This window comes from Elephantulus edwardii, unplaced genomic scaffold (assembly GCF_000299155.1).
Source record: "Elephantulus edwardii isolate Elephantulus edwardi_28Jun2011 unplaced genomic scaffold, EleEdw1.0 scaffold00045, whole genome shotgun sequence".
NCBI classification, from domain to species: Eukaryota; Metazoa; Chordata; class Mammalia; order Macroscelidea; family Macroscelididae; genus Elephantulus; species Elephantulus edwardii.
Window position 1 is genome coordinate 1,903,862 of NW_006399795.1, and position 23,962 is coordinate 1,927,823.

Genomic DNA, 23,962 nt, shown 5'->3' on the forward strand with positions numbered 1-23,962 from the left:
TAGGGAACTTCTCTCTTAAGCCATGAGTATTCTTAAATTTCTATCACAAAACAGCTCCTCATCAAGATAATAACTTTTCATGTATAATCTATTCAAAGTACAGCCAGGTATGTTGAAATTTTTCTATCACAATGGTTATTTTTCAAGCATTTAATTTTGTTAATATTTTCCATTTTTCTTTTTTTATTCTAATATTTTTGTCGGCTTGCATGCAGTAAATTATATATATTGTGTTTCATGAATACAAAAAAAAAAAAAAATTTTTGAAGATGGAAGCAATACACAAAATGACTTTACCAAAAAAGAAATGGTTGATGTTAAACCATTTCAGGAGGTAGCACGTGATCAAGAACTGATGGTACTGTGCTTGTTTGGTCAGCAGATATACTAAAAATGGCACAATACAGAGAAGATTAGCATCACCCCTGCTCAAGGCTGACAAGCAAATTTGTGAAACATTGTATATTTTATGCAAGTCACAAAGGGAATATGTGATTTCCAACATTGAAACACTTCTCACAACAGAAATACATTGGCAGTCTAGAATGTTAAACAAAACAAAAAACCCAATAAATCAACACAAACAATACTGAAGAAAGATGTCCAAGCTGCAGTGAAGGCATTGGCAAAACCCAAGCTCCAGAGGTGGACAGAGTACTGAGATGATTAAACCAATGAGTACAGTGCTAGATGAACTCAATTTGTTTATGTAAAGACATTTAGAAGATAGCAAGTACCTGGCCCAGCTGACTGGAAGCCCACTGTGGGAGTCACCATATCAATACGCTTGGTTGAGTGTCTTCCTCTCCTTCACCAACCCTCCACCTTTCCCAGTATCATATCCCTCTCCATGGAATACCCCTCCCAGAAACATGCCCAGAGTATGTGAGGTGAAGCCTCATCGTTCTTGCCTCCAAAGAGCACTCTGGCTGCACCCTCTCTAAGACATGTTTGTTCTCTTGGCCGCCCATGGGATGTTCGGTGCTCTTCCATACCACAACTTAAAGGCATCAGTTCATCTTCTGTCATCCTTATTCATGTCCAGTTCTCAGATGTATAACAAGTGATTGGAAAGACTACGACCTGAATCAAATGCATCTTAGTCCTCAAGCTGGCATTATTACTCCTCAGTGATTTGGAGAGGTCTCTAACTGCAGATTTTCCCAGTACAATATGTCTCCTTATTTCTTGACAGCTGGTTCTAAGAGTGTTAATTGTAGATAAAAGCAAGATGGACAGCTTCAGTGTCTTCTCCATCCATCATGATGTGACCTATCGGTTCAGTGGTAAAAATCTTTGTTTTTTTAACATTGAGATGCAATGCATAACGAAGGCCACATTTCTTGATTGACTTTGCAGAAGAATTCAACTGTGCGGATTATGACAAAGTATAGATTACATTGGAAGGAAGAAAAATTCTAAACCACTTAATTGTATTCATGCAGAACTTGTACATAGGCCAAGAGTTGGTCTTTCAGACAGAACAAAGGAATATTGGATGGTTTAAAGTCAGGAAAGCGGAATGAATAAGGAAGATCAAAGAAGGATTAATGCATTTGAATTATTTTGGAGAAGGATATTGAGTATGTCATGGCCTGTGAGAAGAATGAACAAAACTGTTTTAGAAGAAATACAGCCAGAATACCCCTTAAAGGCAAGGATGGTAAAAATTCATAATTTGGGGATATTGTGAAGATAAGTTGTTCCCTGGAGAAGGGTGTCATCTTTGGTAGAGTGTTAAGTAAACAAAGGGAATACACTGCAGTGAGATGGAGGGACCCGGTTGTTCTGACAGTGCGCTCAAACGCGGCCATGATGGTGCTGCCCTGGACCTTGTTTCGTTCTCTTGTACACAGGATCACTATGCATAGAAACTGACTCAGTGACACCTGTTCACAACGTCTTTATGCTTTCTTTTGCCCTTCGTTGTTTATACAAATTTTCCCTGCCTTTTTTAGGCTTTTATATTTTTTCTTCTATTTACTGCCTCTCTTCTTCATTTAAAGAAATTTTTATAACAATATTTCATTTATAAACCAAATTATACCATATACTAAATTCTCATAAACTTATTAGCATTTTATCAAACATTCTGTAGGGTATTTTATCAGTTCTGTTTGATGAAAACTTGTGATTTTTCTAGCTTTTGCTATTTAAAATACTGCTATATCTAAAAGCTTTGTTCAAATATTCTGTTTCTACCAAGTGTCTCCTTGGGATAGATTCTTTGAAGTGGTATTTCAAGGCCCAAGGTTAAATGCAAAAATAACTTTTAAATTTTTGGTCAAATTGCTCTCTTAAGTGTTAACACCTTTTGTATTTTAACCAACTACATAGAAAGCTCAAACCTCATGCCTTCCAGTTAGAACTGATTGGTAGCTGACCCTCCAGTGGGCTTTCAGAGACTTGTAAATCACATGGGAGATTGCCTGTCTTTCTCCTGTGTAACCACTGGTGGATTCTCAATAGCAGAGAGGCACTCCCGTTAGGGTAGTAGAGCTACTAGCCACAGAGTATGCCACCGGAGCTCGCATAGGCGAATGCCGGGTTCTTACATGTATACTAATGGTATGTGATGTCAAATTGGCAGAATTACAAAATTATAAAATCTGATGAGTGAAAAGTAGTACCTCAGTTTTAATTTGCATTCTCTTCTATTGTGAATGCATATTTTTATGTATTTAAGAGTTGTTACTCTTTTTCATTTTAGGTTTTTTAATTTTAATTGTGATTTTAACAAAAGTTTACAAAAACAATGCAAACCAAACTGTATCCAGCTTTATTAAAGTTACTTTTCATAAACAATCATGGTATTTCAGGCAGGACATGGTCAGACAATCGTTAACAATATACAATAACTTTCAAACTCCCTTTTCAAAGGACTAACAAAATCTGAAAACCGCTATAAAACCCAATGAAATCTTCATTTGATGCTCTGAACAGGGAAAGTTTAGAACCACTTTTCACAAGCTGACCCTGACTTTCAGAAAAATGAAACAGAAATGGCAGAATTACCAATCTTAAGAGCCACAATCTTTAAAAGAAAAAAAATTTAAAAACTCTCTTGAGGAATGCTACTCAGATGCATTGGAAAAGTCCAGATTGCCTGACAAAATGGTAATCAATTTCTTAGGGGGATCAGGTCCAAAAGTTCTCTGAGAGTCAAGTCTGTGCTGAAGGCAGAGGGAGAAGACATAAAAACAGATTTTTGTTTTTTCCACACCACAAGGCATTTGTGCCAAGTTTGCTTATGTGTGTCAACACCAAAGAATCCTTCCTCCTGACAACCAAGAGGAACTCTCTCAAAGCTAGAAGCTAAAGGAGTTTTCACTCATGTCAGTTCAGCTTCAGAGATGTGCTATTAGTGACATTTGCCCCTTCCCCAAAAAGCAATTAAGTGTTCCGTATGCTAACAACATAGCTTAAAAAAAAAGTAAAACAAAAGTCTGCATTTTTATAAAACTTGATAAAAAATAGTATTTCAAACTGTACAGTAACCAGAAGTACACAGTTATCAAAAATGCACACACTTCACTTGGCATCTCCAGCACCTTCAGCTTTCTGTGCCTGGTCTGTTTTGGCATCTCCATTTTCTGCAAGGTTATTCCTGTCCTTGCCAGTATCAGCCTTCCCTTTTTTCCCTTTAGGTACTTCTCTCCCTTCTTTTCAGGGGCCTTTTTAGACTTAGGCTCTGGCTTTGGAGGAGGAGGTTTAGCAGATAACCTTGCAGATCTCCTTTGTGGCTCATTCTTCACCTTGGCTTTATGTCTCTTAACATCTCCTTCAGCCTTTCTCTTGGGCATGGTGGCAGCGGCTGCAGGATGCAGGTGATGCAAGAGCACATGGACTTGGACAGAGCTGGGGGTCATTCTCACCTTTTCTTCACACTGTTCTGCCCTAATTTTTATGACTTCATTTCTTTTAGTTGTTGATGGGTATTCTTGCTGTTCTTTTTCAACTTGTTGAAGGTACTGGCTTAAAGACTCAATTATCATTTTTCTTCCCTTTTGATGGGTTTGCTTACTGCTATAAGTTGACCTCTGATTACTGCTTTGACTGTTTCCCAAAGGTTTTGGTAAGTTGTGTTTACTTTTTCATTTGTTTCAAGAAACTTTTTTTATTTCTTCCTTTACCTACTCATGTTTAAGCAGGGTGTTGTTCAGCTCCCTAATGTATAGGTTTTTTTCTCCTTTATCCTCTTGTTATTGATTTCTCATTTTGTAGAATTGTGGTCTGAGAAAATACTTTGTATTATTTTTATGTTTTTAAATTTTTTGACGTTTGTGAATGTTCTTTTCATGTTGGTGAATGCATACTGAGCATTTTTGCGGTGCATTAGCTTTCATGTATCTATGAGATTGAGTTGGTTGATTGTGTAGTTTAATTCTTCAGCATCTTTGTTGAGTTTCTTTCTGGTAGTTCTATCTTTTCTTGAGAGTGGTGTATCGAAGTCTCCAACTACTCTTGTGGTGTTTTCTATTTCTTTTTTGAGTTCTATTAATGTTTGCTTTGTGTATTTTGCAGCTCTGTCATTTGGTACATAGATATTTATTATAGTTATGTCCTTTTGTCCTACTGACCCTTTAAGCATTGTATAGTGCTGTGCCTTGTCCTTTGTGATGTATTTTACTGAAATATGTTTTATCAGAGATTAGTATTGCTACTCATTTTTATTGCTACTTTTTTCTGGTTGCCATTTGCTTGGTATAATTTTTTTCCACCCTTTTATTGTTAGTCATTCTTCATCATCACTTTTCAGTTGTGTCTCTTATAGACAGCATGTTGATGGGTTTTGGTTTTTTATCCAGTCTACTATTGTTTTTCTCTTCACTGGTACATTTAAATCATTCACATTCAGTGTAATTATTGAGAGGCAAGGTTTTATTGCTGTCAATTTGTTGAGTTCTTTTTGGTGGTGTTGCTGGTTACTTTGATGCATCCTGCTTTCTGTGGCACCTCAGTAAGAAGGAATTCCCGCAGTCTTTTATGCAACGCTGGTCTTGTTTTACAGACTCCCTTAGTTTCTGCTTTTCTGAGAATATCTTGATTTCTCTGTTATATTTGAAGGACAGTTTTGCTGGGTCCAGCATTTCTTGGTTGACAGTTGTGTTCTTTGAGTGTTTGACATATGTCATTCCCCCATCTTCTTGCTCACATCGTCTCTGCTGAGAAATCAACATTTAATCTTATTTGCTCTTCCTTATATAGGTTACTTTTCATTTTTTCCTAGCTGCTTTCAGAATTTTCTCCTTTGGTTCTGTCAAATTTGACTATGATATGTCTTGATGTTTTTCTTTTGGGGTCTATTCTATATAAGGTCTGCTCAGCTTCTTGTGAGAATATATATATTCTCTCATTCTTCAATGTGCCTGGAGAATGTTTTTACTAGTAACTCTTCACAACTTTCTTGGTGCCTATTTTTTCTTTGCATTTCAATTATGCTCCTGTTATTCTTCTTGAATCGTATCCCACATTATTCTTAGGCTTTCTTCTTTTTCCTTCATTTTTGATTCTGCTTTTTGTTCTAGCAAATCAGTGCTGAGATCAGTGCTTCTATTTCACTGGTTCTATGTTCCATCTCTTCAACTCTGCCCATGGGTCCCTCCAACATGTTGACAGCATCTGAGACACTGGTCTTCATAGTCTGAATTACAGTCTTGTTTTTCCAGAATTTCTAATGCCTTGTTTGTTTTATCTGCACTGTCTTGGTTTGTTTTTTTTTTTTAATTCCTCTTGGTTTTTGCTTGTAGAATCCTGTAACTCTTCGAGTTATCTTTCACCCAATGACAGTATTCAATCATTGTTCTTTAGTATTCTGTGTAAGAAAGTTTCATCAGACTTTCTGGCTCAGGAAATCCATTAATTCTGTGTTTTGATCACTTTTTGAGGGTAACATCTTACTTTGATTTTGTGTATGTTCTGAGGTACTCTGCTTCATCTGCTTTGCTAGATTTCTTTTTGCCTAAGAACCTAGCAGGACCTTGGTCTGATGACCTTGGCTTACAAGCTCACTGCTTCAGAGTAGGGAAGGGCAACTAACCCTGCCTGAATTTCTTTCTGTTCTCTGTACTCAAGGGAGGAGCTCAGCATACTAGTAGGGAAGGGAAGGACATCTCACCCTGCCTGTAGTTCTTCCTCTCTGGTCCTGTGGCAAAATTAGCTGGGACTAGGGAGCCAGCTGCTTCTGTTCTTTTCTCTCTAGTCCTGCAACTAAGTTCTCTGGGGTGGATGGCGTTGTTGTTTTCTGATTGCAGCCCTCTCTTCTGAAGTCTTTTGTCCTCCTTGGTCTGTGGACTCATGTGGCCAGATTCCCCTACTCTCTTCACCACTCTCTGAAAGTTCAGGAGGAAGGACTTTGTTTCTGACCTGCTCCAGGACTGTATGTATTCCTATAGTTGCTGATTGCTGGAACTTTTGAATTAGAGTGCATGGCTGGCACAGCAGGATGATGTCCCAGGCAAAACTGAATAGTGGTGTTACCCCTACTTTTGCCCAAGTCCCCACAGCAAAGTAGGATCCAAAACGGTCTGCTCAGCATCACCTGGGTATAGGCAGGGCTAAGGGTGTCAGAGGGTTGATCAGGAATCCAAGGCCGAGTCACCCGTTCAAGATGGTCTGTGAATTAGCACCCTTCTCAGCCAGCCAGCAGCTGCAGCAAAGTGGAATCCAAAAGCTTCGTTTCAGTTTTTAAAAGCTCTTCATTGTTTTGCATGAGCACAATTAAGTGTTTTGGGATTCTCATTCTTATCAGTGTTAGCCGTAATTTGTCATGATCCACACAGTCAGATGCCCTTACATTGCCAATAAACACAAGTATAAACATCAAAAAAAAGCTTTTCATATATTAGTGATATTAACACCTTGTGATAGACACTAAGTTGTAACTTTTCCCTGATTGTCCATTAACTTTCTGTTTGCAAATGCTACTTTAGGGCCTGTAACCACATTTTCTTTTTATTGCCACATATATCAATATTTTCCTTTAACAATTCTGGATTTTGAAACTTTCTTAGAAAAGGTTTCCACCTTCCTAGATTGTAAAGAAATTAGCCAATTTTTCTTGTGTACTTTATTGGTTTCATTTTTCACATTTAGCTCTTTTGGGCTCTTTGTAATATGTTCCAGTGTACAATATGAGGAATGGCTTCAATTTTATCTTTTTTACCCTTAGAATTTTGACTTGCATATCCAATTTAACAGTGTCTACAATTAATCAGGTTGTTTTTTTCTTCCTCTGAATAATATAAATACATGAATATTAGAATAATTGCTCAAACCATCTCCTCTTCCCCATTTTTATTCCTCTTATGTTATTATCTAATATTTTACCTTTTTTAACCACCAAATTAAACATTATTACTTTTGCGTCATGTATGTTTACATTTATGCATGTTGCCATTTCATTTCTCTTTTTTTTTCCCTTCCATCTCATAGCTTCCTCCAGGATCGTTTTCCTTTTTCCTAAAACAAATTCCTAAATAAATCTGGAACATATACTGCTGAGTGCCATAAGTCAATCACAAAAAGACAATTAGGACCATTAATATAAAATGTTAAAGAAAGGTTTACACACACAGCCTTGGAGTGTTACCAGGGGTGAGATGGGAGGAAGAGGGGACTAAAAAATAAATAGGCAAGTGTGATGAAGGGAAAGGCAGCTTATAATAAGGGTTTGATTAGATGTTGTAATGAATCAATTATGTTGTTGTGTATCGTCGAGTTGCAGCTGACTCATAACTTACCCTCTGGTGAGTTTCCAGAGGTAATTAATCGCACAGGAGAAGATTGCCAGTCATTTCTCCCACAGAGCAGCTGTTGTATTCGAACTGTGTGCCTTTGGGATTGCAGCACAGCTTCTTACCACTAAGCCACCAGAGCTCCCTAATGTTAGTCAATTATATTTAATGTCATAAAGCAAACCAACTATGAATGAATTAATAGAATCCAATTTGATTTTATACTTTGACTCAAAAGATATTTTTAAAGACTAAACAAATTCATTCTTCTTGGGAGCATCAATTAAACTATTTGGGATTTTTTTTGTTTATATGACAAAGTCTTTATTTCATCTTTTTTTAAAATTGTTCTTTAGCTATACATAAAGTTTTGAATTCTCATATTTCTGTCTATCTCCAGTTGTTGTTGTTGTTGAGAAATCATTACACGTTTTTTACTTAGGCTCTTTCTCTGTGTCACTCTTGGAGGTCTTCTCATTGCTGCTGTGTGTTTAGCTGCAGATTTAGATTTATTAGCTGCTTTAGATTTATTAGTTTGCCTGAATCTGAAGTTTGTCATCTTTTATCACTATTTGAAAATTCCCATTTAACATACTTTTTAATTATATTATAAAGTAGAAGTTCAAGTTCATTGCTGTCCAGTTGAAACAACTCTTAGCTGATCTTTATGTGGTTTTCAGAAGCTCTAATATCACAGGCTGAAATTGCCTATTTTTCTTAGCAGTTGCCGGGTCCGAGGAGCTGTTGAATTGGAAGTGCAACTACCTAGCCAGTGGACCACCAGAGAGCTGCCTAACCCTATATAGTGGAAGAACAATATATTTTCTCCTAGGGTACTGATTAGACAGATTAGAACTTCTTACTCTGTCATTAATGTAATTTCATTTTTGCCTGTATTTTTAATCTTTATCTCTCAGACATGCTATCTGGGTATTTTTTAATAGCCATTTCCTGAGCAAATTATTCAAGAAACTGGACTCTAAGAAGAATGTGGCATCAGGATTGGAGGGAGACTCTTCAGTAACCTGTGTTGTGCAGATGACACAACCTTGCTTGCTGAAAGTGAGGAGAGGAGGACTTGGAACACTTGTTGCACAAAATCAGGGACTATAGCCTTCAATATGGATTGCATCTCAGTGTCAAGGAAACAAAAATCCTTACTGATGGATTGATAGGCAGCATCGTAATAGATAGAGAAAGGATTGAAACTATCAGCAACTTTATCTTACTTGGATCCACCGTTAATACCCTTGGTACCAGCAGTCAGGAAATCAGGAAACGTATTGTACTTGGGAAAGTCTGCAGTTAGGGACCTCTCTTGAGTAGTGAGGTTAATTTAAGTACTAAAGTACATCTGATTCAGGCCATGGTCTTTCTGATCACTTGCTGTGCATTTGAGGGCTGGACAATGAATAAGGATGACGGAAGAAGAACTGATGCTTTTGAGCTATGGTGTTGGAGAAGAGCACTAAATTTCCCATGGATGGCCAAGAGAACAAACAGATATGCCTTGGGAGATATGCCAGAGTGCTCTTAGGTGGCAAGTCTTTGCCTCACGTACTTTGGGCATGTTGCTAGCAGAGGCTGTTTCTTGGAAAGGGACATGATGCTTGGAAAGGTGGAGGGTCAGTGAAAGAGAAGACTCTCAACCAGGTGTATTGACACAGTGACTTCTGCAATGGGCTGTAATGTGTCAGGAAGTGTGAGGATGGCACAGGATAGGATGGGGTTCAGATCTGTTGTTCATAGGGTCACTATGGATAATAACCCAACTTGACAGCACCTTACAACAACAGCAATAATCCTTAGCTCTGGTGACCTGATTCTAAGGAGTTTTGCTGCCAACCCAAAGGCGTGCGGTTTGAATCCACCAGCTCCTCCATGGGAGAAAGATGCACAGTCTCTCCCGTGTAATTTTACAGCCTCTATAAACCTGCTGGAGGGCCCACTAGGAGTCAGTTCTGATTTGATGGCACACAACAATCCTTAGCTGGGAAACCCTGGTGGCCTAGTTCCTAGGGAGTTGCACTGCCAATCCAAATCCCCCAGCTACTCCTCGAAAGAAAAACGGACAGTCTTCACACATTTAGTACATAGCCTCGGAAAACCTGTGATAAGTCAACTGTAAGTAGATTCTCTCTTGACAGCAGTGAGGGTTTTTAGAAAGCCTTAGCTAAGGCACCCTGATGGCACAACTGTTAAGCAGTTAATTTCTAACTGAAAGATTGATGGTTTGGACCCACTCGGCAGCTCTTGCTGAAATGGTTCTGTGTCAGCCAGTTCTTTTCAGTACAGTGATTCTGTATATTCCTTCCATCTTCTTTTTTTATGGGCAGGATATTGAATGATTCCAGAAGCATTAGAAACAGTCATTGTACCAAAAAGAATTGACTGACATTGAAGAATTTCAAGAAACAACATATGAGCATGAGGCAATGGTGATGGAGGAACTGCAGGCTCCTCTGAAGGACTTGGCAAAAAAAAAAATAAAGCCCCAGAAATTGATGGACTACCAGTTGATATATTTCAGTAAACAGATGCTGCCCTGCGTGTGCTCACCAAGTTGTGCCGAGAAATCTGGAGAACAACTACTTGGCCAACTGGTTGGAAGAGATCCATATTTTTTCCCATCCCAAAAAAAGGTGACCCGACAGAGTGTGGAATTTAATGAACAACATCACTAATATCACACACTAGCAAAATCCTGCTGAAGATTATCCAGAAAAGACTTGAACAGTACCTTGACAGAGAACTACCAGAAATGCAGGCTGGGTTTAGAAGAGGTCGTGGTACTAGGGAAATTATTGCCAATGTTAGATGGATCTTGACAGAAAGCAGAGTACCAGAGAGAAATGTCTATCTGTGTTTCATTGACTATGCAAAGGCATTTGACGGTGTGGATCATAATAAATCATGGCTAACCTTGAGGAAAATGGGAATCTCAGAGCATTTGATAATGATTATACAAAACCTGTATTTGGACCAAGAAGCAGTCTTCAGAACAGAGCAAGGAAACAGTGCATGGTTCAAAATCAGGAAAGGAGTTCATCAGGGATGCATCCTTTCCCTGTATCTTTTCAATCTGTATGCAGAACAGATCATTCAGGAAGCAGGGCTTTATGAGGAGGAGTGTGGCATCAGGATTGGAGGAAGACTCATTAGCAACCTATGATAAGCAGATCACACAATCTTGCTTTCTGAAACTGAGTAGGACCTGAAGCACTTGCTGCAAAAGGTCAAGGACTGTAATTATTATTATTATTATTATTATTATTATTATTATTATTATGTACCGTCAAATCGGATATGATTGGTACAGGAAGAGATTGTCCCTCCTTTTCCAGCAGAGCATCTGGTGGATTTAAACTGCACACCTCTGGAATGGCAGTGCAGCTTCTTGCTACTACGCTATCAGAGCTCCCTAAAGACTGTAGTCTCCAATATGGATTAAAGCTCAACATCAAGAAGATAAAGATTCTCACTACTGGGCCAGTTGGCAGCACCATATTAGATGGAAAAGAGATTGAGATTGTTAGCAATTACAGCTTGCTCAGATCCACAATCAACACTCTTAACACCAGCAGTCAGGAAATCAAAAGATGAATTGCATTGGGAAAATATGCTGTCATGGACCTCTCCAGAGTGCTGAAGAGCAGCAATGTCAGTCTAGATACAAAGATATACCTGATCCAGGCCATGGTCTTCTCAGTTACGTGTTATGCTTCAGAGAGTTGGACAATGACTAAGGATGACAGAAGAGTAGATGTCTTTGAGTTGTGGTGCTGGAGAAGAGTCTTGAACATACCATGGACTGCCAAGAAAACAAATAGGTCTGTTTTGGAGAGGGTGAAACCAAGGCTCTCTTTGGAGGATAGGATTTTGAAGCTCCACTTCACTTATTTTAGGCACGTGGCCTGGAGAGATCGGTCCTTGGAGAAGGACATCATGCCCAGAAGGGTGAACGGACAGCGCAGGAGAGGGAGACCCAGGATGAGATGGATACATTAACTGGGGTGATGGGGGTTGGTGTGTCGGTGTTATTTAGACTGGCTCAGGACAGGAAAGGGTTCAGAGCTGCTGTACATAGAGTACTTTGCAAATGACTCAATGGCATATAAAAACAATAACATGCTATGACAGACTTAGAAGCAGGAGTGGCATCTACTTCCTAAATAGCATGCCTAAGAAACCCTATGAACTTTGATAAATGTCAATAGTTGTAGGGGGGCTTCAGGCCTTTTGACCATAGGGTCACTATGAGTCGTGCTTGACTTGCAATCAACAACAAACATATATATATATTATATAAAATGTTTGCTTACAAAGTTCATGTACATTGTGTTTCACAGCTTAAAGGTATCAGTTCTTATCCTTATTCATTGTCCAGTTTTCATGTGCATAGCAACTGATTGAAAAGACCGTGGCCTGAATCTGGCGCACCTTAGTCCTCAAACTGACATCATTGTTCCTCAAAATTTTGAGAGGTCCCTGACTGCAGACCCTCAGCCAGGTGGATTGACAGAGTTACTGCTGCAGTGGCCTCAAGTGTGTTGGAAAGTGTGAAGATGGACAGGGTTCAGATCTGTTGTTCACAGGGTCGCTATGGGTTGTATTCGACTTCATGGCACCTAACAACAATCATATTCAATGGGGCTTTACCTGTGATAGTATTAGAAAATTATGCTATTATATTGCATCTCTTTAGAGAAGATTTGCATTTACTCCTGTCAGGTGACCCAAATTATTTTCAGCATAGGAGAATCTCAGTTTAATTTCTTGGCTTTACATTTCCCGAGCTATGCAGATAGTTAAAATAAACCCCTAAGTACATACTACAAAGATAGAGCTCTCATTATGAATTTTATGGAAGAATTTTTTCCTACCTAGAACTTTTATCAAGATAAATTTTGAAAAACCATTTGTTGATAGTATTACTCTATCATTAATTAGATAGTATTAACCTGTGTGGATCATAACAAACTGTGGCTGACTCTGAGAAGAATGGGAATCCCAGAACATTTAATTGTGCTAATACGAAACCTATACTTGGACCAAGAGGCAGTAGTCAGAACAGAGCAGGGTAACACTGCATGGTTCAAAATTGGGAAGGGTGTACGCCAGGGATGCATCCTGTCTCCATACCTTTTCAACATGTATGCAGAGCAGATTATCCGAGAGGCTGGGCTCTATGAGGAGAATTGTGGCATCAGGATTGGTGGAAGGTCTATTAACATTCTCCGTTATGCAGATGAGACAACCCTGCTTGCTGAAACTGAGGAGGACCTCATGCACTTGCTGCGAAGGGTCAAGGACTGCAGCCTTCAGTATGGACTGAGGCTCAATGTCAAGAAGACAAAGATTCTCGCCACTGGACCAATTGACAGCGTCAGGATGGATGACGAAGAGATTGAGATTGTTCACAGCTTCACTTTGCTCGGCTCCACAGTCAACACTCTTGGCACCAGCAGTCAGGAAATCAAAAAGCATATCGCGATGGGAAAGTCTGCTGTTAGGGACCTCTCTAAAGTACTCAGGAGCAACAGTGTCTCTCTGGAGACTGAGGTGCGCCTGATACAGGCCATGGTATTTGCAATCGCTTGTTATGCATCAGAGAGTTGGACAATGACTAGGGAGGACAGAAGGAGAGTGGATGCTTTTGAGCTGTGGTGCTGGAGAAGGGTACTGAATGTACCCTGGACTGCCAGGAAAACAAACAGATTTGTCTTGGAGAGGATTAAACCAAGCTACTCCTTGGAGGCAAGGATTCTGGGGCTTCGTCTGACATACTTTGGACATGTTGCCAGGAGGGACGGGTCCTTGGAGAGGGACATCATGCTTGGGAGGGTTGAGGGACAACGCAGGAGGGGAAGACTCTCTATGAGATGGATTGATTCAGTGACTGGGATAATCGGGATGGGTGTGTCAGAGGCGGTGTGGTTGGCGCAGGATAGAGCAGCATTTAGGGCTGCTGTGCATAGGGTCGCTATGAGTCGGAAACGACTCAACGGCACATAACAACAACAACCAGGGGGTTGGGTGACCTACTGGATAATTAGTTGTTCTGTCAGTTCAAAGGCAGATGGTTCATATCCACCAGCTGCTCTGCAGGACAAAGATGGGCAGTCTTCTCTCATGCAAAGTACAGTGTCTGAAAACCTGCGGGAGGGTCAGCTATGAATGGTTCTGACTTGACAGCATATAAGAACAACTTGGTGGGGAGCTTTGGTGGCCTAGTGGCAAGAAGCTGCACTGCAATCCCAGAAGCGCACAGTTCAAATCCACCAGATGCTCTGCTGGGAAAGGAGGGACAGTCTCCTCCTGTACCAGTCAGATCCGATTTGACGGTACACACACACACACACACACACACACAAAAATAATAAAATAATAATTAAAAAATTTAAAAAAAAAACAACTTGGCAATGAAAAGGCTATTTATGTAAGGTGGAGGTCAACAAATATGATAAAGGAAGACACTGAACAATATATAAGAATAAAGGAAAATAACAAGAAATACTGTTAAAATACACAATCCTGCAATAACTGTTTATAAATGAGCACATAGCTAGACATGTAAAGCTGAGCAAATGTGCAATGACATAAGGGCGTATACCTATACACATACATAGACTTGGCAGGAGCTATTTCCACACAAAAAGCCAGAGTCTTTTAAATGCCTTTCTATATGCGCCTGAGAGCTGGACAGTGAGAAAGGATAACAGAAGAAGAATTGATGCCTATGGTGTTGGAGAAGAGTACTGACTATCCCATGGACTGCCAAAAGAATAAAGCAGTGTGTCTCAGGGAAAGTGCAACCAGGGTACTCCTTGGGGGCAAGGAAGTTTGGATATGCTGTCAGGAAGGGCAAGTTCCATACCTTACTTTCCTGCAGACTTCCAAGGCCCAGGGGAATATTTCCAATCATTCTTGTACAAACTCCTTAGTGGATTTGAATTGTCAGAGAGGTACATCTTGGGGGTTAGCAGCCCAGCTTTCTAAGGACAATACCAACAGAGCCCCCAGTTCAGATATGTTGTAGTTGTTGTTAGGGGCCGTTGAGTTGACCGCCTCATAATCACCCTCTGAACCACACATCTGAGCCTTGCCCTGTCCTGTACCATACTCACAGTCTCCAGTATGCTCAGTCCTATTGTGATAGTCACTACATCTCTTCATCTCATTGAAGGTCTTGCTCTCTTTCATTGACCCTCCACCTTTCCCAGTGTGACGTCTCTAAGGACTGCTTCCTTCTGAAAATCGTGCCAAAGTGAGCGAGCCCAGAGTTTGCTCATGTCCTTTGGGCAAACATCTTAGCCATAACCAGATGTCCTGAGAGATTGAGTCACTGGCTTGAGAGCTTAGGACCACTGTCTTGGGGGGCATCTAGGTCAGTTAGGATAGCATAGTCTATAAAGACAAAGTTTTAAATTCTACTTTAATGAGTAACATTTGGGGTCTTATGAACTTTTGCATAGTCATTTAAGGTACAGCTGTTGGTCTCTTTCGGTGTGGAGCAGAAGAATGAATAAAATCAAAGAACCTAGTCAACAGTTAGTCTGAAAGATTAGTGATCCACATAACCCACAGCTTCTACTAGCTTGAGGCCAATGGAACTAAACAGTGCTTAGCCATCACTATTGACCTCTTTGATTGAGATAAAAGAAGATTCTAGACAAATGGGAGAAAGATGTAGAAAAATTAAAAGTACTAAATGGAACCAGAGTGATCTGATGGTGGAACTCCTCAGATTGTGCTCATTAACTATCCTGCAGGCCTGGAATGAAACTCACCCAAGGGATCATCTTGTAGCCAAACAATGTTACTGTGTTGTTAGGAACTGTAGGACCAAGTCCACTCACAGACTCTGTGCAGTAGATGGAAACCCGGCCCAACCCTCTGCTATCTTCACAACCTCTGTTGTACTTAAGTCTGTTGACACATTCTCTGTGTCAGTCCTTCTCATTGATGGGTCTTCCTCTCCTTTGCTGACCCTCTACTTTTGCAAACTTGATTCCCTTTTTCAAGGACTGATTTGCCATAGTGTGTGAAACAAAGGTCCTACAATTTTTTTTTTGCTTCTAAGGATCACTATGGCTGCACTTTTCCCAGAACATGTTTGTTGTTCTTGTAGTCCATGGTATGTTCAGTACCCTTGCTCTGCATGAATGTAATTAAGTATTCTAGAATTCCTATTTTTGTCAACGTTATCTATAATTTATTATAATCCACACAGTTGACTGCCTTTGTGTAGTCAGTAAAACACAAACATCTTCCTGGTATTTCTACTTTCAGTCAAAATCTGTGTGATATCAGCAAAGCAGTAGACCAATAAAGCAAATAGTGACACCCATGCTTCTCAGAAAAATCGGCATTCTTTCAGATTTTATGTGACAAAAGTTTAGCTAAAGAACAATTTTGTGTTTAGAATCTCACGTTCCTTGATCTTTGTAATGTGCTTTTCTTTTTAATAATTTTTTATTATTATTAATTTTAATGAAAGTTTACAGAGATTTTGGCTTTCCGTTAATTCATTGTTGTACTCTTCTTCCTGCCCAACCTCCCCCACCCCCCACGCCCAGTTCATTCTTCTCTTTGGAAAGTAAAAGAAAAATTCTTTCATTGTTTTTACAATCCCTCCCACCAAGTCCACTCCACTATGCAGCCTTCGTTTTGGACTCCTATCATGATATTAATACCTAATCATATATCCCTTTTAAACAGTTCTCTCCCTCATCTGTTTCGGTGCAGTATACATAATTTATCCCATCTTTCTCAGTCTCCCCCCAACCCTGATGTCAGTCCCGTTTTACAACAGTAGCACTGTGCAGTATTTGTCCTTTTGTGACTGAGATATTTCACTCAGCATAGTGTCCTCCAGGGTCACCCATTTTGAATAATATTTTATGAGTTCCTTAATTTTCAATGCAGTGTAGTATTCCATTGTGTGGTTTTTTTTATAGAGAATATTTCACAAAAACTTTGACAGTGATGTTACTGTTATGTGCTGTCGAGTCACCTGCAACTCATAGTGACCCTGTGTACAATAGCTCTGAACCCTGCCACCCCTTTCCACATTTGAGGGCTCAGCCTTTAGTTGCCATATCTGCTAATCTAAGTGTACTTATACTCTATTGTACACAGGGTTTTCGAAGGCCTATTATTTCGGAAGTAGATGGCCAGTCCTTCTTCCTAGTCTGTCTTAATTTGAATGCTCAGATTTAGAACAATATCTGACAGACAAGCACCCAGCAAATGAGTAGGGATAGCTCTACTGAATAAAAAGCTGGGCCATACTGGATCCAGCTTCTCAGGGCTTAGGAGCTGCTCATGTCCAAGAATCAGTCCAAGCCCTTGATGGTTCATTTATGTCCTGTCTCTTAGCTTATGATAATGAGTACTATAAGTCCATTATTCACTATTGAAACACATTTTACTTATATTTGACTAACCCAAGCTTTAAAATATAGAGCTGGATAAACATAGAACTGTTCATCTATAAATTGTGTAGGGATGTAAATGCTTAGGTAAATATTTTTTTAAATTTTGGAATTATGATTTACCAGTTAATATTGACATCTTTGTAGAACTAACTAATAAAAAGTATATCCTGAAGCTGTATCATGAACCTGAACAGTAATTGTAATGTGCCATCTGGCCTCAAATTTCCTTGTTCTCAGCTTTATTTAATAAATGATAGCTCTTCTTAAAGTTTCATTTGAAATACAGTCTACTTATCCCTCCCTCCCCCAGTTTGCTGGCTATTTGGTGTATAATTTTCTAGGAAAAACTGAGTGAATGGATCATTTTGTTCCTTTAAAATAGAAATATCAAACTTCCAAAAAGAAATCTGTAATGATACTAAGCACAGTGATCTTAGTAAGAAGGGAAATTGAATTGGTATTAAATTAAAATTTTATCAAATGAGATTACTTAAATGAGTTACAATGAATAGTCAGTTGTGGTTTTTTTTAATTTTTTTTAAATAGTCAGTTTTTAAAAATTATTGTTCATTTAGAAAATAAGTGACAGTGGATTAGAGCCAGACAAACGAAAGATATGGTTAGAGTTGGTAGAAAACTGCATGTATGCGTTTCTGTAGTAAAGTAACTAATAACTCTAGAAATCTTTCTGAAGTCCTATGAAAAGCAATTAGGAGTTGATGATAATAGCTGATATTTCCCTTTGCCAGTATTTTGCATGTGTTACTCCACATAATCTACAACAAGCTTGGCAGACAAGTGTCATTATCTCCATTTTTCCAGTCAAGAAGCTAGACAGAGAGGTTAAAGTAAGGCCGCAGAGCTAGTAGATAACAAAGAGGGTCAAAATACAGATCTGGTCCCAGAGCCTCTGTTATGCAGGAACTAGCTTACCTGCTGTGGAAAGCCACTAACAGTTCTTTTTAGCCGGTACCACCATCACGCTGGTGTGAAGTCTAGTTGTTTGCAGTGGATTCTCAGTAGATAAGGTAGGTTTTTCTAGTTTATAAGGTAATTGTCTAGTTTTCTTAATTGTTTCATGTGCACTTAAAATGGCACACACATCATGGTGTCAACTTCCTACTTCTTTTTTCCTTCAGTTTCTGTTCCAGCAGCTGGGAATGTTGGTGTCCTTTGTGAAGAGCCACATCAGGCCTTACATGGATGAAATAGTCACCCTCATGAGAGTGAGTAACGTTGAATGCTTGCCTTGCTGTTGGTGTTTGATGTAAGCAAAGCTCAGAAGCCAGTTTGGATAACACAGACATTTTCCCATTGTCTAAAGTAGAGCTTTTATGACTGAGGAGGTAAAAGTGGAGCAAAGTATCTCACTGGATTCTGAAAAGGAGGCTTCTGGTCTCCCAGGTACAAGGGTGAAAGGTATGAAGTCTGAGGAGGAAACTTCAAGTAATTGTTCTTCCAGAAATAGAGTCAAGTTATTTGCCTCAAACAACAAAGCAATTTCACTTTAATATCACAACAGTGCTTTACTATTCCCATTAAAGCCCTCTTTCTTACTGCCCGTAAAACCATAGCTTTCCAAGGGGCCTGGATATTGGGTTTTTCTTGGCCTATTAAATGCAGTGGACTTCTGTCAGACACTGAGGAAGAAGGTGATGTTTTACCCTGAAGCTTTCAAAAGCGTAAATGTCACCTTCTGACTGCATAGGGATAAGAGGAAAGGCTTTTTCCAAGGATTTGATAATGTATTAAGTGGTACCAGAAGACTTCCTATTGATGGCCATATCATGTTTCTCTTTGAGGGGGAGGCTTGCTTGCTACTGTTCTCTGTAATTTAAATGTCCCCGTTGGAAAGGTTGCTTTGTAGAGGCCTCTTTTCCTTCAGAGTTGGAAAATTATTTCTTCTCTAGACCTTTGTAGTCAGCTTGGAAGAACAGCAGGACGAAAATCAAAATGGTCAGCTTTACAAATGTTCTCTCCAGCAGCTGGGTCTCAGACTTGGGGGGGAAAAAAAGAAAGTAAATTGAAAAAAAATCCCCACAAAACTATATGTGTTTTTTAAAAACTTATCTGTATAAAAGAACAAGAGGAGGGAGGCAAACAGTGTATGTGTAACATGAAAAGCTCTTCTGTTCCTTGACATCTGCCATGAGCTGTGAGGCCTTTGTTCAAGGAACAGTTCGATAGAATGCTAAAGAGCCTGAGGAATGGTGTTAGGGGAAAGGAGGAAGGAGAAAGAAAATTCCCTCATAATAGGAACTGGAGTTGTCTGGCTTTTTTCCCCATAGAAGACTTATGAACAGGACATAGGGTTTTGAGGCAGAGAGCCCCACAGCTGCTTACAGAACACAGTGTTCACCTTGCCCAAGATAGATAAGGTGCAAGAGGATTTTTCAATTGGCTGTTGATCTTTGGCACTTTAATGAGCTCCCTCAAGCTTGTGTAGAGAATAGTCTTGGTGAACTGATAGCTCTGAGCAGGCTGCCTGGACCCTGTGAGGTAGAGAAAGAAAGCCTTGTGGTAATGCAGCTAGGAGGTAGGTGGGCTTCTCTAAAGAAGACACAGTGCGGTTCAAATGAATGAACATCAAACAAACTGAGAGCCGCAAAGTCCATGGTACTTCTTTGGAAAAGCTTTTTCATCTAGGGAGAACAGCTTTTTCAAGAGAGAATACTTCTCACCAGGCAGAGAAAAAGAAAGTTTTACTAGCATCATCTAACATGGTTTTAATTTTCAAATATTGTGCTTTAAAACCTAAATTATCTGTTACCCTTTTTTCATTGACTACCAGATTTTTTCCCCCCGACTTCCAAGTATTTAGGAATTGTGTTGCCATCATTAGGAGGGTTTTATCACTAAATCCCCTCCCCTGGAGACCTTAAAGAAGAGGATAGGCAACTGTTTTTTTAAGTGGAGCTGGAGAAAAGGTTGAAGTTGTCAAAGATTTCATTTTGGATCCAGTTAACATCCATGGTAGCAACAGTCAAGAAGTCAAAAACTGCTGGGTGAAGTATCTCAGTCACAAAAGGACAAATACTACATAACACCACTGTTATAAAATAGGACTTACATGGGAGGTTGGAGGGAGAATAGGAAAAAAGTGGATAGAAAAGAGTGACTAGGAAAACTGCATTGGAACAGATGAGGGAAACTGAAAGGAGTGTATGATTAGGCATTATATGCATGACAATCTGGAACAAGAGGTGCATTACAGAGTGGATTGGGGGAGGAGAAATGAAAGGGAGGGAGGGAAATGTGCAACAATAATGAAAACCCAGCCTCTCTGTAAACTTTTGTTAAAATCACAATTTTTTAAAAAGAAGGCAAAAGACATGTTACATTGGGCAAATCTGCTGTCAGGACCTCTTGGAAGTGCTAAAAAAGCAAGGATGTCATTTTAAATACTAGGTTACACTGGCCTCCACCATGGTATTTCCAATTGCTTTGTGCAAAAGTTGAAAAATGTATAAGGAAGACAGGACTTGATGCCTTTGAATTATGGTGTTGCTGCAGAGTATTGAATATACCGTGGACTGCCAAACAAATCTGTTTTACATGAAATGTCACCATTGTGCTCCTTTTGAGGCAAGGATGGGTGACATCTCATCACAGATACTATGAGTGTGTTGTCAGGGGCCACCAAACCTTAGTAAAAGACATCATGCTTGGAAAAGTAGAAGGTCAGCAACAGGGAGGAACACCTTCATTGAGATGGATTGGCACAGGAGCTCCACCAGAGGGCTGGAGCATGGCAGAGATTGTGAGGCTGTCACAGGAGAAGGTAAGGTTTCAATCTGTTGTTCATAGGGTCACTGTGAGCCATAGTTGACGTGACAGCACTTAACAGTAACTAGAGGCTTGTACCAATCTGCCTCATAGGATCAAGGCAGGATCTTAGACTACTTTTCCAGATTTTTATTTTAGTAATAGTAACCTACATACATTGTATACACTTAATTGTATGGGTGTAGAAAGCACTGTAGTACTGTCCAGGACTGAGAAGGAGCTCTGGTGGAGTAGTGCATTACATGTTGAACTGCTCACCAAAAGATCAGCAGTTCAAATCCATCAGCTGCCCGCAAGAAGTCTCCTCCTGTAAAGATGCACAGCATCAAAAACCTCATGACAGGTTGCTTTGAGTTGGAATCTACTCATTCAATGACAGTGGGTTGTTTTGTTGTTGTTTTGTTTTTTTAACCTGGGACTGAGAATGGTTTGGGTATTGAGGAAGATTGATAGATTTTTTTTAAAAAAAATCATTGAGTGCAGGGAAAAGAGCTCTTTTAAAATCTTTTCTTGCTTTTCTCTAATACATTTCCAGTCTTGCATTAAGCTAGCGTGTAGTCATTCAGTCACATCTTCCATTAGATTAAATATTGAACACTTGTAAAGGACTTTGTAATTTTCAGAATCCTTTCCCATTCTCTCATGTCTTTCACATAGCTTTCCTATGAGGTTAAAAAGTCAGGTGTCAACCTCATTTTGCAAATGAGGAAAATTTAAAAAAAAAAGGGAGCTCTTGTGGCTTAGTGGCAAGAAGCTGCACTGCAGTCCCAAAGGCACGCAGTTCAAATCCACCAGATGTTTAACTGCAGAAGGAAGGGAAATTTCCTCCTGTTCCAGTCAGATCCGACTCGATGGTACATAACAAAAAAAAGGAAAGTTCAGGCTAGAGTACCATCATTTTACACATGGACCATTCATCTGATATGTAGAAGAGCCAGTTCTAGAACTCCAGGCATCTGATGTTAGTGTAGTAGTGATGGAGTTCAATAATAAACACTGTTATGTTTAGCACTTTTTCATGGTTGGAACCAGTGAGAGGTTAGTATAGCATTCTGTCTAACATTGACCCTTGATTGATGAAATTAAGTACTCACAGAGCACTTGGTCTATTATTATTTTTTTTACACTAGTTTTAAATACATTGTTTTCAAGAACAGATTCTTTCAATTCCCCTCACCCCCCCACCCGTCAAATTGTACAACCCATGATTAATTCCTATATTACTAATCTATATAAACAGTAATAGGTATTAGATTCTGTGTTCCATATGGCTCACTTAGCATGACTGTGTTCCTTCTAACCCTTTAGGAAAGATACTAAATTCTATCATGCAAAGTCCAAATTCAGAAAAGCCAAGGAACCTGGTAACACTAGAGTTGCCCTCATCGTACCTGGAGTAAAACATTCTACCCTGGAACACTTTGGGCTCTTAGAGTGATTTAGATTGTACTCGCTTGTTCATTCTGTCAACATTTATTTAAATAACTAGAATATGTCTGATAAATCGGGGTGGGGCACAAAAAAAATATTTTACACCGGATAGCTTAGACCTAAAATAGAGAATGAAAACTCATTGCCAGTGAGTCGATTCTGATTCATAGTGACCCAATATGTAGCCTGTTTCCTAAGGATGTAATCTTTAGAGAAGCACATGGCTTCTCACAAAACAGCAGTTGGTGGGTTCAACCTGCCAGCCTTTCGTTTAGTGGCCATGTGCGTAACAGCTATATTACCATAGCTCTCTAGAGGGAGAGTGACCAAAAAACCCCAAACTATGTTTAACAGATGATAGAAAGATGGAGGGTAAAGGGACACAAACTTGGTAATAGAAAGAGAATTAGAAACTTCCTAGGAGAAGTGAGCCTTGAGACTGGAAAGACGGCAAGGCTTAGCAGAGCAGGCATTAGCATACCAGACAGTGAGAAAAACATAAGCAAAGCCCAGAGGAGTAAGGCCATCTCATGTATTTGGGGAATGATTCTAGATGGTTGTGATATGGAGTACACGACCAAGCTTGGTGCGAGGAGGCCAGAGAAGGAGACAGCCTCTGGGGCAGACAAAGCGCAATACATTTTTGCTTCTTTCCAGTCATTTCATTTCATTGGTTCATATTTCAGCAGAATGGCATCTGACTTGGCTCCTCTCTTTCTTCTTTATAGGAATTCTGGGTTATGAACACTTCAATCCAAAGCACAATCATTCTTCTCATTGAGCAAATTGTGGTTGCCCTTGGGGGTGAGTTCAAACTCTACCTGCCCCAGCTGATCCCACACATGCTCCGTGTCTTCATGCATGACAACAGCCCAGGTCGAATTGTCTCTATCAAGGTAAGTAGCCAGGGCCTTTGAAAGTAGTTTCTAGCTGGTGGTCTCAAAAAGAGTCCCTGGATGATCAGTCAGATAACAGATCAGAATAGGTGTTCCTGGAATGTCAGCTGGAAGTGAGGCTTTATCCTGTGTCACAAGCTGATGCCTAAAACCCACAGACCATTTCCAAAGAACACTAGTACCTGATTATCAAATTTTACACATTATAAGGTATTTTTCCTTATGTTTCAACCTCTTTTATGGATTATTCTTGGTCAATATTTCGTCCCAGGCCAATTTTCTCCTTTATCTAGCAAGTGATTCCTTATCAACAGAAATAAGCTCAGGGAGAACGAAGTTACATAAGCCACATAAAACAAGAAAATAAGGAGGAAAATGTGGTTCAGGGTGACTTAATAAAGACTTTTCAGGGTCCCTATAGAATTCTCTCATATCCCTATCGGTGCCCTTCTTTAGGCACTGAGATACATGATGTCTGCATCTTTGATTCTTCAGCTATGCTTTTGTTCTTTTGCAGTTGCTGGCTGCAATCCAGCTGTTTGGTGCCAACCTAGATGACTATCTGCATTTGTTGTTGCCTCCTATTGTCAAGCTATTTGATGCCCCAGAAGTTCCACTGCCATCTCGAAAGTAGGTATCAAAGAGTCCCTGAGCAGGATGCACACCAGAGTTT

The 23,962-nt window shown here is 39.6% G+C and overlaps 1 protein-coding gene across 1 annotated transcript in view; it reads left to right on the forward strand.

Moving 5' to 3' along the window:
• The window catches only part of MTOR (mechanistic target of rapamycin (serine/threonine kinase)), a 223,792-nt gene that overhangs the window by 39,482 nt on the left and 160,348 nt on the right, over positions 1-23,962 (forward strand). Inside the window, exons 20-22 of the mRNA XM_006885758.1 lie at positions 18,316-18,402; positions 23,122-23,289; positions 23,807-23,919. Coding sequence (XP_006885820.1) covers positions 18,316-18,402; positions 23,122-23,289; positions 23,807-23,919 — 368 coding nt within the window. The remainder of the gene's footprint in view (positions 1-18,315; positions 18,403-23,121; positions 23,290-23,806; positions 23,920-23,962) is intronic.